The sequence below is a fragment of the Pseudorca crassidens genome, chromosome 2, assembly GCF_039906515.1.
Source record: "Pseudorca crassidens isolate mPseCra1 chromosome 2, mPseCra1.hap1, whole genome shotgun sequence".
In the NCBI taxonomy this organism is placed as follows: domain Eukaryota; kingdom Metazoa; phylum Chordata; class Mammalia; order Artiodactyla; family Delphinidae; genus Pseudorca; species Pseudorca crassidens.
Genome location: NC_090297.1, coordinates 179914760 through 179931677, shown reverse-complemented (window position 1 = coordinate 179931677; position 16918 = coordinate 179914760). Strand labels below are relative to the sequence as shown.

At 36.5% G+C, this 16918-nt stretch overlaps 1 protein-coding gene across 25 annotated transcripts in view; it reads left to right on the top strand.

Moving 5' to 3' along the window:
- Positions 1 to 16918, top strand: part of KCNT2 (potassium sodium-activated channel subfamily T member 2) — a 372254-nt gene that overhangs the window by 311111 nt on the left and 44225 nt on the right. For 23 of the 25 annotated variants that reach the window (XR_010941497.1, XM_067729796.1, XM_067729784.1 and 20 more), the window contains 3 exons: positions 5825 to 5926; positions 10341 to 10424; positions 11322 to 11450. Coding sequence is in view for 24 of the 25 variants with exons in the window: in XM_067729796.1 (XP_067585897.1) it covers positions 5825 to 5926; positions 10341 to 10424; positions 11322 to 11450 (315 nt within the window). In the remaining variant the exon portion in view is untranslated. Of the gene's footprint in view, positions 1 to 5824; positions 5927 to 9605; positions 9865 to 10340; positions 10425 to 11321; positions 11451 to 16918 lie in introns of those variants that run through there. The other 2 variants (XM_067729808.1, XM_067729807.1) reach the window with 2 other exon arrangements.

Genomic DNA, 16918 nt, shown 5'->3' with positions numbered 1-16918 from the left:
GCATATGTTCATGATAACAAACCAAATGAAAGAAATAGGTAAGACCAAGGGTATTAAAGTGTCTGAGATCTTTTAATACTGATTTGGATTTCTCAGATTTCTTTTAGGTATTTTTAGATAAGTGGTTGTTAGGAAAACACAAAATCATCATGGAAGCTTCAGTTGAATCTAGAATTCTACTAAGGAAGCAAATACGATATGTCTGATAAAAAGGTATTATATATTTATACTAGAAGCAATCATAGAAATATTTACTATTGTATTTTATAAAACACAATAGTCAAAAGAAATACTAAAGTCAGAGAAATTTATATAACACAAACATTGCAGTTTTTCCATCTTCAAACCTAAAGAACCAAAGTGAAAAGAAGGGGTATTGAGTAAACCGCAAAGGGTTTCCTTCCTCCCTCTTAATATAAATGTTATAAACTTTATGCAACAAACTTTCCCTAGATGTAGGCAACTACTATAAGTGGAAAGGATTTATTCATTTGTTCAATAAAATTTCATTGACTGTGTGCCAGGCATTGTGTTAGGCATTGTCCTGGGACTCACTGAGCTACCTCAGACCAACAGAAAACTAATAAAAAAATAAACAAGGAATTATAGATTTCAGAAGAGCTCTGAAAGTCATAACAGGGTTATATTCAAAAGTAACTGGGGAACGCCTACTTTAAATAAGGTGATAAAGTAAGGTCTCTTTGGGGAGGTGATATTTGAGCTATAATGATAACACCAGACTAGTCCAGTCAAAACTTGGAAGTATCAGTACAGGAAGAAAGCAAGCAATATCAAGTCCACAACGTGATGCATCACTTGATGTGTTTGAAGAATTACTAGTAATAGAAGACAGTAAGTGCTTACTATACATAATACTTTTAGATGTTTTATCTTGTTTATTTATTAGAATGACAATGCAATGTCATCACCAATATGAACCAATATGAACCCCATTTCACAGGTGATGAAACAGAGGAAGAAGGAGCTTAAGTAACTTGTACAAGACCGTCCAACCAGAAGTGGCAATATTTGACTGGTCACCTTGTCTGTCTGTAGAATCCAAGCTCCAAACCACTGTGTGTTATACTGTCTGTTGGATCCATATTTTTAGCAATTGGACTTCTCTACTAACCTTGAAACTCAAGTCCAAATTAACTTATAGTCTTCTCTTCTTCCACCTTTCCTTTTTTTACAGAAGGGCACACTTATCCACCCAGTTATCCAGAAAGTGGGATATCATCCTCATCTTCTCTCTACTACCCAATTCAGTCAAAAATTCCCTCAAATTTAATGTCTGATGTCTAAATATATTTGAAGAAGATCTGTTTCTGTAAACCTTCATTTCTCACTAGAATTGCTGCCTTAACACCCTCGTTTAACTTGCTTGGTCTCCCCGTGCCACCTCCCCATTTCCAGTCCATTTTCCATATTGTCACCAGAATGACCATTCTAGAAATGTGGCCATATCACTCCTCCTCTTAAAAAATATGTAAGTTGTTTCTCATTACACTTAAGATACAATTCAAAATTGTTAACATGATTTCAAAATGGGTTCATCGTATGTCCTGTTTTTCCTGGAGCTGTCCCAATTTTCACCCTTGTTTTTCAGCGTAATTCTTGATAACATCCTTTTTCCTCTCAAGTGTCCTGGAACTTTAACATCTAATTCCTGGCTTCTGTTCCAGTCTCACCTCTGACCTCTCCATCCAGCCCGTACACTCACACTCAATGCTGTATTCAAACAGAATTGCTTATAGCTCCTTAAGTCTTTTAAGCTTTATTCCTATCCAGCTTCTAGCATATGCTGAACCTTTTGTTTATGACTTTCTGCTTAACACCTGCCCTTCCCAAATTTACTGGCTAATTTCTACTCATATTTGTGTCTCCACTTAGACATCACTTCTAATTCAGTCTCTCGACTTTTCCACCAGAAGACTACGGTAGACGCCCTTCCTACGTGCTACCCAAGCATCTACCCCTGTTTTGTTGCATATTCTCACCCCGGTGTCTTCCCTGTTTGTTTTTGGTATCACTCACAGTTAGTGAGTTCTTGTAGGCAAGGAAGGTATCCATATTTGTTTACTAGTGCCTGGTCCATATTCAATGCATAATAATTCTATATTAACAGAATTTATGAGTTCTAACAGGAATTCTGTATGCCTAGCACTAAGGATAATGCCCTATGTAGAGTAGACTTGTCAACACTATTTGTTATTTGTTAACTGACTAATTTAGTAAATAAATGAATGAGTTAGTGTTTGATTGGAACCTTTAATAATGAATGATTTATAAAATGATACTTATCGATAGGATTCAGATGTGTGGAAAAAGGAAGTGAGTACCTTTCCTTCAGTGTAAGCCCTGAAGGTAAAAGAATATTTCTGTATTTGGAAAATACAGTGTATGAACTGGAAAATGTAACTGAACCAAACTTTTTTTTAATTAAATGTGCTACGTAATGTAATTTAACTGAAGCATCTATGTAAATGTAGGTATATAATAAAAGAGAACATTTGAAATGTTGGTTAAACCTTTATTAAAATTAGAGAACAACCCACTGGATTTAGGAAATGTATCTTCTCCGTCAGTAAATCATTGAGCAGGGATAATGTGAGTGAAAGAAACCGCTATATGCCAAAGATCACCCTGCCTCTGATCCACTGAGCTTACCATAGACTCAAGTTTTCGTCAGGAAATTCTTAGGACAAGCTCTTTTCATGAGGATATGTTGCTTTTTCACAGAAATCTTGCCTTTGAGCTGTCCAGGCATGTATTCCGCAAGAAAGTCTGGATCTTAGAGTAAACTGATTTTAGATTTATGAACAAAAATTTACATTATTGCAATTGTTTGGCAGCAAATGAATTGGCAGCATCGTGTTGGATGACTGGGTGTCACAAAAGACTAGAGGTTGGCAAATTAATAGTCGGTTTAAGGCCCAGCAAGTACTGTAGCAGTAGGATGCAAAGAGAGAATAATTCTAAGATAATTCTAAGGATAAATGCTGGAGTTTGGAAATTTAATGGATGGACTGGGGAGAGGGATGCAGAGATGGTGGTCAGAGATTCTCTGATTGACTAGTCAGTACCTTTGATTAACTAGTTAGGCGATTATTCAGCATGATGAGAAATTCATTTTAGTAAAGCATGAGATTATGTTTACAGAAAGATATTCATGATCAAAGTTCATATGGTATTGTATAGACATGCTTTGTAGTGAACTATAGTAGCAGTAATTTCTGTACATGACCAAGGGTTTATTGAAGCATTTCTTTTCCTGCTCTCTTTTTTTTAAGGGTAGTATTAACCAATGACAGGAGTAGAAAAGTCAACATACAGATGTTAGAAGGAGAACTTACAGGACACAGATTTGTGATGCTTTGAATGCAGCACTTTTGGATGTGATTCTAAAAGCTTTTACTGAGCTTTGTCAAATGTGTAAGCTTCACAGGGATGGACATCATATTTATAAATGCCCTTCTATAAGTGCTACCATAGATGTGAAATTCTTGACCTTAATATCGTCTTTGAAAATGTTAAATTGAGAATTCTGTTGACTTATGTTTTAAGAATTGGCGTATTGTATTACTGCAAGAGATTTGATTTTCAGCACAGTGCAACCTTCTTTCAAATGCATATGTCTTTTTTTCTAATTCCATTTTGTTTTAAAGCACATTTTAAATGTAGTTTTCTCATTTAGTAAAAGTTGTCTAATTGGAAAAAAAAAACTATTCAGGCTGATAGCTGTAACTGAACTTTGGGAAAGATGTGAACGCTAATGTATGGGTTTAGAAGTCCTAAGATGAGATATTTAAAGCCAAAAACTAGACGGTTTCACACTGAGAGCAGAGGAGAGGCCGGAGTTGGAATCATGTTCTAATCACTAAATTATGGCTTTTCTCAGTCTTCCTCCAACTTGATTTTTGAACAGTATTTGAGACCACATCTTCCTCTACAGCTGGAACGTGCTCAGTGTGTCCGGCTCCTCGGATCTCCGTCTGTGCAGCCACTGTGCACTCCCTGCCTCCCACCCACCCCAGCCCCACGTATGATCACCTTGGGAACATTCTCCTGTGCCTCTCCATCGCCACCACCCGACCACCACGACTCTCTGAGTCTAACCATGAACAATTTAATTCCCTATCTAGTTCTACTGCAGCTAAGTCTGCATCAAAGAAAAAAAAAAAAAAAAGAACAAAACTTGATTTAAAAATTTTAAGGGATGAGAAAACATGCAAAAGCATAAAATCGTACTTTGCCATGTGTCCCAAGCCCCTTGTTAGCTAGAGGAATGAACAATGAACAGAGATGATGGTCCTTGGCTTAGAAGATCCCAGGCAGGTAACAGAGATCTGTCACCAAGTTCTGGGAAAGAAGACCCTGAATGAGCCGTGTGCAGAGCCCAGCAGTCTTGCTGTTTCCCACCTGACCTCGTGACAGATGCTGGACTTCAGATTCTTAGGGTCTCGGCACTTTATTTTGGCTACTTGCTTTAACATGGGCTGAAGATCTGTGGTTTTGGCAGTACACCTTAAGAACCAGATGTGGCCCCCAATTCACAGGAAAGCCTGCCTATCCCTGCAAGAAGACAGCTCATTCCAGGCATCTCCTAACCACCGAGGCGGTTCAAATGAAGCATTTTTGACACCAAGCCTAGTAAATCAGAGACCGCGTTGTGATGTAATGGACACGGACACCAAGGGGCCACCACTTGCACATCCCTCCTTCTGTCTACATCTCAAGTGAGGATGTCCTTATAGTCTGGATGGGCCTAGATGTGGTGGAATAACTCCTGTTTCTCCCTGAAAGGTTTGATTCTGAGCACCAGCCTCATCTGTCTGTCCAGGGGAAGCCCAGGGGTCAAGTCTCTCTAGTACCATCATGACAGCAAGCAGCAGCAGTGGCCCCCGTCCTCTCCAAGACCCCTTCCTTCAGCAATGCTCCCTCCCCTCCATTCTTAAAAAGGGGGACCCAGAGACGTCCCATCCCTTGAGATCTCCCAAATTTGCTACATTAGAAACAGGGGCTTCCTCCCATTGCCTCTGAGAGCGAGGGGTGATTTTTTTATTGGCTTGGCTGTGTCTTGTATTTCTTGTTAAACGGAAGCTGGCAGCAAAAGAAATGAACATTTTTGGAGTTACCACTTAAGTACAAGGTTAAGAAAGTCCTTCCAATCTTACACAAACATCTGGTCATAGGCCTTCATTTATTAGCAGGCACTAATAGCAACAGAGTTTTTCAAAAAAAACCCTCATCCACCGTAATACACACGCAAACACACACACTTTTTTTGTCACTTACAGAAGCTTAGCTGCAGATTGGTATGGTTGGCACAACTTTAAAGGCAGATGGGTAAATTAAAACTCGAATGACAGAAAGCTAGGAACCACTGGTTGTGATCGCCCTTACTTGCCTATGTTTTTTGTCCTCACATATGAGAATATTCAAAAGCAGATATTCTAGATGTTAGGATACGTTATGTGGCTTTAGGTTTTTTTATATTTGATGAAATAATGTTATTATGTGTGTTCCTTTTATTAATGTCACTTCAAATCCTGTTCAGAAATAGGTACTAAGAGTAAATAAATGTTTAATGTATGAAAGGATTAAGCTTTCTTTACTACTGGGTATTTTAACCAGGAAAACTTGGTTATGAAAAGTAAAGGGACATTAAAAATACAATTATAAGTGAAGTCATGACACATTCATAGCTAAGAACCACGTGATAAAAATGGCTTTCTTCACATATGTTAGGAAAATTTAAGTAAGTAGAAAAGCATAAAATAGAGAATGCTCACAAATTTTTCTTTTTCAAATTTCTGAACAGAAAGAAAGAGAGCGAGGTTCTAATTTGGCCTTTATGTTCCGACTGCCTTTTGCTGCCGGGAGGGTGTTCAGTATCAGCATGTTGGACACGCTTCTTTACCAGGTATGCAGCGTTTCTTGTTTCTCTCTAAAATGTTTATTTTCTATTTTCTTTAGATTCTATCAAACGCATAATACAACTAGTGTTTCTCTTGGAGCCGTTAACTTAAAATTGGCTCTGGAAGTAATCCAATATTTTACTTCATGTATTTAATGACATAAATGTGCCTATGAAACACACTGTAAGAAAAAATTATTTCTCAGAATAATCTATGAAGTGATATCAGGCATTCTATGACACCAGTGTCCTACAATGTTTAATGTGACATTTTAATACATTTTGCATATTCCTCTAAGCACATTACTAGACAATAAAAGCTAAGAAAGAATTACTAGGTTAAAAAAAAGACAGCTTTCTTTCTAATACATATTTTTTTAGTAAGTAATAGCAAATGATGTCAATAAACTGATAAACCAAGGACATTTTAAACATCTGCTAATTATTGCCTACTTCAGAAAAACGTAAGGAAGATTTTACAACCACTAAGAACCATTCGGTTTGTTCCTGAATGCCAGTTTTACATTGTCATTTTATCATTCTTAACTTTAGCTAAGAAGTTCATAGAGATTTTATTTTACACTAATATATTTTAATCTTTTTTTTAACTCTGTCAGAAACTGAACAAAAGCAATATTTCGTATTCTCTGAATCAAGTAATCAGATACTTTTAAAATATATCCATTAAGAGAAAAAAGATATTCATAAGGCTTTAAGTTATTTGATAACTTTAATCTCAAATTAAGCATTCAAGCATTGTGTTGTCTTTTTTGATCATGTATTTTATGTACCCTCATCCTCCATGCTTGAAGGAATAAACTAATCCAAAGAGGGTTAAGGCTTTTCTACTGGCCTCTGGGCTAATTATGCCTATGACTATGTCTCTGGCCGTGTTTCAAACCATCTGCTTATGCCAGATGAGTGCGGGAACAACACAGCAAAGAACCATAAACACTCCTGTTCTCCCGAAAGTTTCCAGACACATTATCTGGGTACTCCGGAAGCCAGGCTTCTACCCCAGACCCCATTGCCAGGCACACGTAATTCTGATCTCTCAAAGAGGGGGTTCAAGGGAGGGATTGTTTGAAGAGCAGTGTTGCCTCTGAGGGGATTTATATCCATAGCAGTCAAATGCTTGCTGTCATTATGCACCAGTGGTTTTCAGATATTTTAGCCACAGTACCTTATGTTTAAACGAAATCTCATGAGAAAGTCTTTGATATATAAGCTAAGTAGAAGGAAAACCACTCTGTAGAATTGGAGTGCAGTAGTTATTACTTTCCTTTCATTTTTGTTTCACTTTTTTTGTTACACATAGAAATACAGGAAATTGTGTTTTTTCCAAAGCTAGCAGCTGCAGAAAGAATGAACTAGAACAATAATTTTCAAAGTAGTAATTGCCCATTTACCTTCTGATGTCAAATGAGATATTTTAATGGTAGGTTTTTCAGACAGGTAAAGAGTATTTATTTACAGGTTAAAAAGAGATTAGAAATTTAAAATATTTTATTCTCTAAAATTATATAACATGCATTCTTCTATTCTTAAAATATACAATCTAATTCTTTTGGTTAACGATTTAAACCCATCTTCTTAAAGATAAATGCTTATATATTCAAGAACTATTATAGATGACTACAATTTTATAGTGATTTACTATTAATGTAATTCTATTCTAGACCTCATTTTATTTGCTTCCCCAAGGAAAACTATAACATAAGCAGTATTATCAATCATAATATATGGATGAGACAAGGGCTCAGGAAGGTCAACTGTCCAGTGTTTAATGGGAATACTCATCTTCAAGCCATGCATACCTCATTAGATTAATCCCGACCCTTTTCCTGTGGTAAATGACTCTGCGTTTGTATAATGCTTGAGTTTGTTTGCTTGTTTCGTTGGTTTTTATTATATCCCACTTGAAACACAGATCGCTTTCATATTTTTAATCATTTTTATTAATTCTCATCTGTGTAGATCAGGAAAACCAATTATTAAAAAAGTTATTACCTAAAATAACATTAAATAGATATTAAAAAAATCTTCTATGAAAAATGTTCTATGATTGTATCACATAAGACATAATGCATGGATTTGGTGATATTAAATGGGGCTATCCACATTTTTGGCTCACATCTAACTCTAGTCTATGCCCTGATGAAGTTACAGGACAGATGACCTCTGGACAAAGAATGTGTTGATGAAGAATACAGTAAACATTAGCTATATTACCACATCTGGCTCTAAAATAATTTAAAATAGTCATTTGCCAAATCTTCAGTTTAATTTCTCTTCCATGAGTGCTTTCTGTTTTTTATTTTGGAAATAATAGTTTTAAGTGCCCAAGAATTTGTTTAAAATTTTTCTTTAGCACACACTGAGTTACAAATGAAATTGAATGATGCTAACAGGGGTGCGTGTCACAGCTCCTCTTGGTGGCCCCAATATGTTCATGTCCTAATTACTAGGAGGTTAATACGCCTTGAAAACCAAAGAGCCATTTAAATAAATGGCCTGAAAAAAATGGAATAGATGTGTTTCCTTATGTTCTTTTTTAGATGGGTTTATTTTTTTGAAACTAGCTCTTGGTAAAAGAAATTAGCAATCAACAAAGTAGTCTAGATGATTTGTTTAAAAGGTGTTATAGGGCTTCCCTGGTGGCACAGTGGTTGAGTCCGCCTGCCGATGCAGGGGACACGGGTTCGTCCTCCGGTCCGGGGGGATCCCACATGCCGCGGAGCGGCTGGGCCCGTGAGCCATGGCCGCTGAGCCTGCGCGTTCGGAGCCTGTACTCTGCAACGGGAGAGGCCACAGCGGTGGGAGGCCCGCGTGCCGCAAAAAAAAAAAAAAAGGTGTTATAACTTTTAAAGTCTTTGCTATACAAAATAACTAGATGATTTATTGTTATTATTTTTTTATTGAAGTATAGTTGATTTACAATGTTGGCCTAATGTCTGCTGTATAGCGAAGTGACTCAGTTATAAACATATATACATTCTTTTTTCTAATATTCTTTTCCATTATGGTTTATCCCAGGAGATTGGGTATAGTTCCCTGTGCTATACAGTAGGACCTTGTTGTTTATTCATTTTAAATGTAATAGTTTGCATCTACTAGCCCATCCCTCCCCCTTGGCAACCACAAGTCTGTTCTCTATGTCTAAGAGTCTGTTTCTGTTTTGTAGATAGGTTCATTTGTGCCATATTTTAGATTCCACATATAAGCAATGTCATATGGTGTTTGTCTTTCTCTTTCTGACTTACTTCACTTAGTATGATAATCTCTATATGAATGGATAAAGAAGATGTGGTACATATATACAATGGAATACTACTCAGCCATAAAAAAAACACAAAATAATGCCATTTGCAGCAACAAGGGTGCAAAATACCTAGATGATTATTTAAATGTTTCACTTGTTAACACCTGACGATCAAACTCAAGGCAGTAATTTCATACGATTTATGAAGTAATTGTTACATATCATGGTGAAATTTGCTTGTATGGGTTGAAAGTCTCTTTTCACTCAGACCAAAAAATAAACTGAAGAAACTAGAAGCATTTTTCAGTTAATATTTGAACTATTGAGTAGTGTTCTAACAACATGTCAAAATATATGTTAGCAAACAAAATAGTCTCATGATGGTATTTAATACTAACCTATTGGGCTTCCCTGGTGGCGCAGTGGTTGAGAATCTGCCTGCCAATGCAGGGGACACGGGTTCGAGCCCTGGTCTGGGAAGATGCCACATGCCGTGGAGCAACTGGGCCCGTGAGCCACAACTACTGAGCCTGTGCGTCTGGAGCCTGTGCTCCACAACAAGAGGCCACGATAGTGAGAGGCCTGCGCACCACGATGAAGAGTGGCCCCCGCTCGCCGCAACTAGAGAAAGCCCTCGCACAGAAACGAAGACCCTACACAGCCAAAAATAAATAAATTTATTTTTTAAAAAAATACTAACCTATTAATTCACTAATATTTAGATTTACTTAAATATTATATAGAAATGTATTCTACTAGCATCAAGTTTAATCCTAACAAAAAACCAAATACCGGTTGAAATATTTCATTGTAAATTTTAGTCATTTTAGATTTTTTAAAACATTCTCTATTATATTTCGGCTTATAGTTTTTGTTATTAAAAATCTAAAAATGTTTTCATCACATCCAATAACATCCATAAAATTTAAGCATATCCGGATATTCTAGAAAATAATCATTTCCCATATTTCTTTAAGGACAGCTTAACTGTACATGTGTATTGAGGACACTGGCAAGATAGATTTTTATTTCCTTTTTTATGGGGGCTTAATGATGTGTTACAAGAAATAACCTTTAAGATGTGATAAGATGTTCATGCTCTAAGCTATTCTATGTATTTCCTACACACAATAAATACGTATTTTGTTTATATTGCAGTCATTTGTGAAGGACTACATGATTTCTATCACCAGACTTCTGTTGGGATTGGACACTACACCAGGATCGGGGTTTCTTTGCTCTGTAAGTTACTAATCTCTGGTGTAGATTATTCTGACAGGCAATTCTGAAAGCCATCTATAATGTACTTTGGCTAACTCTTCTATGTCATTTATTTATTTTTTTCTAATATGTGCTCAAAGAATAGCATCCTAGTTTTTTTTAATCCCTTAAACAATGTTTAGGGAAAACATTATTTAAACTAATAATCCCGAAGATAGCCATTCTGTACAAAATTCAGAACAAAAATGATCCTGAAGGTAGCCGTTCTGTACAAAATTCTAGCAGGTATTTGAGACTGAGTTTCTGACACAGGATGCTACACTGCCAAGGTAAACAGCGATCATGACATTTAACCTCTCTGTTTTATAAATAAGTATACTATGCCTAAGTGTATTTAATGAAGTGTCTTGCTAACAAATTCAAATTCATGTTTAGCAAAGAGAGACTAGTACTTATGCCTCCTGTCTGTGAGTCCTGTGCTCCATACTTTTACACATCTTCCTCAGTATGGGTACTAGTAGAACTTTGGATGGACAATTCGTTTTTGTGCTGGAGTGTCCTTTGCACTTCAAGATTTGTAACATCAGCAGACCCTGTCCACTAAGGTTATTGCAACATTCAAACAAGCCTTTACAGGTTTTCCAACAATTCCCAATCAATTACCAGTGATATTCCAAGTATATGGGACTAATACAGTGCCATGCTGCCACAAATGGAGCAGTTGGTTTCTTAAGTTTGGGTGAACCCAGGGATAAGGCTGAGATGGAATGTAATAAAAAGCTTTAATACATGTATAAGCACTTATGAATGTCACTTTGAGATTTCAAAATATCAATAAAATCTACCTTTAAAGAGTGAAAAATTACCATTGGGTTATTTCTTAAAAACTTGATATGTAAATAATTCATATGATTGTAGATGAAAATCACTGAGGATGACTTATGGATCAGGACTTATGCCAGACTGTATCAGAAGTTATGTTCTTCTACTGGAGATGTTCCCATTGGAATCTACAGGACTGAATCTCAAAAACTTACTACATCTGAGGTTTGGAAATGTCAAAATATTCCTGTCTTAATGTTTAATCTTATTGAATACTGCCATTCCTAAGCCTATAAACTTATTTCTGAAATATGTCATTAAATTATGTAAATTATGTCAGGAATTTCATAAAATAATGTTGGCTAAAGGACTGTTTTAGAGTTTGTGGACTTTGGGCTCTGAATGTCTTTTGTAGGTTTTCAGGAAGGAAGTTAATTCTAAGTAACCTTTGGATACATAAGAAAAGTTCTCAGGGCAAGCAAACTAGTTTTCTAATATAATCTTCAACTCCACATATTAGCATTTGGAAAGAGGGAAAACAAAGATGAGTTAGGAAGCATGAAACTCACATTTTTCAAGCTCTAGGTTGAGGACTACTTTGAAGCTAAGAAAAAACTCTAGGATCAGTGCCAGACCCTCCCAGAGGAAAGCTCAGTAATTATAAAAACAAACTAGAGCCTATGAAAATGGAACAGAATTTCTGATGCCTGCGTGTGACCAAAAACATATTCACATTTTAATTTGGTCACACTATGTGGTTCCAACTTACGGTTTATATTCTTGAAAGATTTTTACTTCTTCAGGTACCTCAAAGTTATTCAAAATTTTGGTTAACCATTTCTTTCTTTGGTCTTATGCAAAATAGAACCTCAACTATGAGGCTCAGATTAATTACATGCATTTTAATAGTCATGTAATCATTATACCAGCTTGTGATTAAAATCAGTGTATCCATGTGTGGAAAAGAAGAGCTTTATAAGAAGCATAAGAGTAATGGAGTAGATTTTTATTTTCTTGATATAATTTATAGTTTGACATTTAAGTAAGTGATATTGAGGCCGGAAGAAAATAGTTCAGTTTTTCTGAGATGCTCTTTAGTGGTTTCACTGCAGCTTCAGAGGTGCTAAAAGAAGCTTTATTGCCAGCTCTGCTACTGAATCTGAGTTTGTCATTGGCTGTGGTCCCCGTGGTTCACACCACAAAGAGCAAGACAAAATCAGAGAAAATCAGGAATGATTGATGGGAGAAACATACCAGAAAGTTAAATGTGTAAGACAGCTTAGCCAGATATGCCTAAAATTTAAAGAACACTGCATCCAAAAAATTATTATTTGATGAAAGGTAAAGAGAAAAAAAGTGCTTTCACACCTAAGCAATTAACCATTTCTTATTTGAACTTGATAAGAACAAAGAATATTTTCACACAGCAGAATACTATCCTGTTTTTATCTTACAATATGTACTTTGTGAATTTGAACATGGTAAATTCTGCCCTTGGTCAAGTTCATATCCATGTTCAGTCATTATGTATTATTAAGGGATGTTGTTGTATGTTGTTTACAGTACAGATAGGGAAAGAGTAATTGAGTATTTGTACTGTCATCAAGGAGTATTTAATGTTACATTTTGGTCATTTCTTCCTATCACAAACCAGCAAAATGTTTATAAACCCCCAACCCTTTAGCTTATATTAAAAGCACACATCCTTGGAAAAATAAAAGGATACTGGGTTAAATGAGGATAATACCTGTTGTCTTCCTATACTGAATTCAGTTCATCTTCTGGAACACATATTTTTATTTAGATTTTATATTCTGCCTATTATAGAAAAAAAGGCAATTTAAATAATTAAAGATAAAAATAGGACCTTCAAGCACTTTTACAGCAAAATATATTAATAGGGGCAGAGAAATTAATGCTACTTTACATTTAAAATGAAGTGACTGCTACAGTTGAAAAGGAGTTCTACGTTTATTTTCCTGGCAAATAATCAAAAATAGAACTGTTGAGTTTTATAATAATTGTAGTTTGATACACAAAAGGATGTAAGTTCATCTAGAGAAAGATTTGTTTTTCCTGATCACTGTTAAAAGAATGAGTATATTATGTGCTTCCTTATTTAAGACATTGAATATTTAGAGATATTTAAGAGAGAGATAACATGATGAACATTATCTATCTTTAATTATAGTTTTGCAAGATGCAAAAGTACCAATAAGGTGAATATCCCTTAAGTCGATGTTCTATTTTTTTTTTTTTAAAGAGGGGAACATCAATTCAGTATTAACTCAGTAAAGACATCGGGTTTTGTGCAAAGGGGAAAACATTCTCTTTTTCCTGATTATATAAAAACACAGAATAAGAGCTTAGTGGATCTAAGGAAATGAAAGAGTGGCTCATACATTCCACCATCTCTCTCAGATTTCAAATGGTTCGAGAATACTCAAGTGTTAGAATTCAAATAATTTATCGTTGTCCAAAATGCCAATTTTTCTCTTACTTTAATTAAAGAAGGACACCAGGGCTTCCCTGGTGGCGCAGTGGTTGAGAGTCCGCCTGCCAATGCAGGGTACATGGGTTTAAGCCCTGGTCCGGGAAGTTCCCACATGCCGCGGAGCAACTAAGCCCGTGTGCCACAACTACTGAAGCCCGCGTGCCACAACCACTGAAGCCCGCGTGCCTAGAGCCCTTGCTCTGCAACACGAGAAGGCACCGCAATGAGAAGCCCGCGCACTGCAGAGAAGAGTAGCCCTCGCTCGCCGCAACTAGAAGAAGCCTGCGTGCAGTGGCGAAGACCCAACGCAGCCAAAAATAAATAAATAAAAAGAAAACAAATAAGAAAAGAAAAGAGGACACCAGATTTCAGGAGGTAGAAACTCCATTCAATAATTAGAATTGGGGGCTTCCCTGGTGGCGCAGTGGTTGAGAGTCCGCCTGCCGATGCAGGGACACGGGCCGGTCCGGGAAGATCCCACATGCCACGGAGCAGCTGGGACCATGAGCCATGGCCACTGAGCCTGTGCATCCGGAGCCTGTGCTCCGCAAGGGGAGAGGCCACAACAGTGAGAGGCCCACGTACAGCAAAAACAACAACAACAGCAACAACTTAGAATTGAAACATCTGGCATCTTCTTTCTTAGATAGTTCACAGGTCCTCATTCTCCCTAACAGCTCACAGAGCTGTGTTACTGTCCCTCACCCCGCAGGGGCAGTTTGAAAGGTGACTCTATGAAGAGGGTACACAGATGGTCTGTGGACTGGGAGACACGGCACGTTTGCAGGCAGTAGTACCACAGTGAATTCACAGAGCTAAGTGCAAAGGTACATTCTGTGTACTTTACCCTTCAACAGCAGATTGAAGAGTCTTCCCCAGGGAATCTGACCAAGCCACGTGAACGGCCTAATGATACAGACACGGGAGAGTCTCCAGGTCAATGATCTAGTCAGGGGACCCTGAAACTCACACTAAAAACACCCCACCCAGAGCTTTCAATCAATTTATTAGCCCTATACTCTTAATATAAGAAGACAACTCAGAATTCCCTATTTCAGGGAATAGAATGAAATAGAGATACCAAAATAAACAAACAGAAAGAAAAAACTGAACTTGTAAGAAAGATCACTGAGGGAAAAGAAAATATAAAACATAAAATATAATAAAGACTTCTACTCCTGTTTACCCAAGAGAAATGAAAATATATCCATACAAAGACTTGCACATGAATGTTCTCAGCAGCATTATTCATAATAGCCAAAAATTAGAAACAACCTAAAAGTCCTTCAGCTAGCGAACAGATAGTCAAAATGCGGTACAGCCATACAATGGAGTACCATTTAGCAATAAAAAGAAACAAAATGCTTATATGTGTTGTGACTTGGATAAACCTCAAAAACATTATGTCAAGTGAGAGAATAGACGCGAGACCACATATTGTATAATTCCAAGTATGTGAAATGTCAAAAAAGGTGAATGTATGCAGACAGATAGTAGGTTAGTGATTGCCTAAGACAGTGTGAGGTGGAGGGAATGGAGAGTAACAGTTAATGAACATGATGGGATTTACTGGGGTGATGGAAATATTCTAAAATCTTTTTATGGTGTTTGTTGTACAACTTGGTAAATTTACTAAAATACCCTTGAATTTTACACTTGAAGTGGGTGAATTATAGGATATGTCAAATATGTATTAGGGAAGTTCTATATTGAAAAGCTGTAATTAATATTATTAGAAAGATAAGATATTATAAGGATAAAAGATGAATAGGAAGCTGTATTTTTAAAGGAACATTTAGAATAAAAAAGAACTCTTGGGGATTGATAGTACGTGAGCAGAAGTGAAAAAGTTTGTACCATAAAGCTGAGGAAACCACCAAGAAACTAGAGCAAAAATTCAAACATGGAAAATAGTAAAGATAAGATAAAATTAGAGAACTAGTCCAGGGGGTCTAAGAGTCTAAGATCTGAATTTTAAGACTTCCCTAAAGAGGAAATGAAAGCAAATTGAAGAAATATCAGTTTAATAATTTAATAATAATCCTAGAACAGAACATGTTCCAAACGGGAAGGGTCACCAGAGGCCCACCACAGTGAATAAAATAGGCTCACACTAAGGCACATCATCATAAAATTTCAGAACACTGAAGGAAAAGAGAAGATCTTAAAAGAGATGGGAGAGAAAACCAAAGGGTAGGTCACATTCAAAGTATTTCTTTGGATTTCTCAACCAGCAACACTACAAGCCAAAAGACAATGGAGCAATGCCCTCGAGATTTTGAGGGAATATTATTTCCAAACTAGAATTCCATATTCAGACAAAACTACCAAACTTGTGTTAGGGTAGAATTAATCATATTTCAAAATTTTCTCCAAACATATGCTCCCATGCCTGCTTTCTAAGGAAATTACTTCCACCAAAATGAATGAGTAAACTGAAGAAGTAATGAGTAAACTGAGGAAGTAATGCAAAGAAACCAGACATTTTATGGAAACCTGGCAACAAGTATGAGGCCAAGGCAAAAGTCAAGAAGGTGATGAAAGGACCACCAGGCAAGAAGTGAAACCTGGAGCAGGTCAGAAAGCTTCAGAAAATTTTTCTTCTGGAAAATGGAAGCCGTAGGATACATGATGCATCTCACTGTCTTAAAGAAAGATTAGACAATTGCCAAAGAGTTCAGGGTGGATTACCAAGTACAAATCTAATGAAGCAATTAATAAAATTAATTAATTAACTCTAGGAATACAATATCACCACCACCAACATCAAAAAAGTATGCAGGCAATGAATAGTAACCACATTTCCCATGTATTTCACCTGTAAATTGTAGTCATAATATGACCTGAATTTTGATCTAACCAAAATTATACTTCAACCATTTTGAAATGACGGGATATGGCAATGGTGGGTGGAAAAGATAGTTACTCTCTCTTCTTCCAGAGTGAGAAGTCAATAGATAAAAGTAGAAACTGACAAAAAAATTAAGAAATGACAGTCAAGCATGTTATATAGAGACACAAAGATAAGGACCTACATGTCTAGCTAAAAGAGGTAAAAGTAGCTGGGTCCTACCAGAGGAAAATAGAAGAGATCATGGTGGGAGCTGCTACTTTTCAAAACAAACCGTAACATTTTCTGACTATTTAAACTATGTATGTATAACTAATAAAAACAACTAATACATTTCCAGCTGTAAAC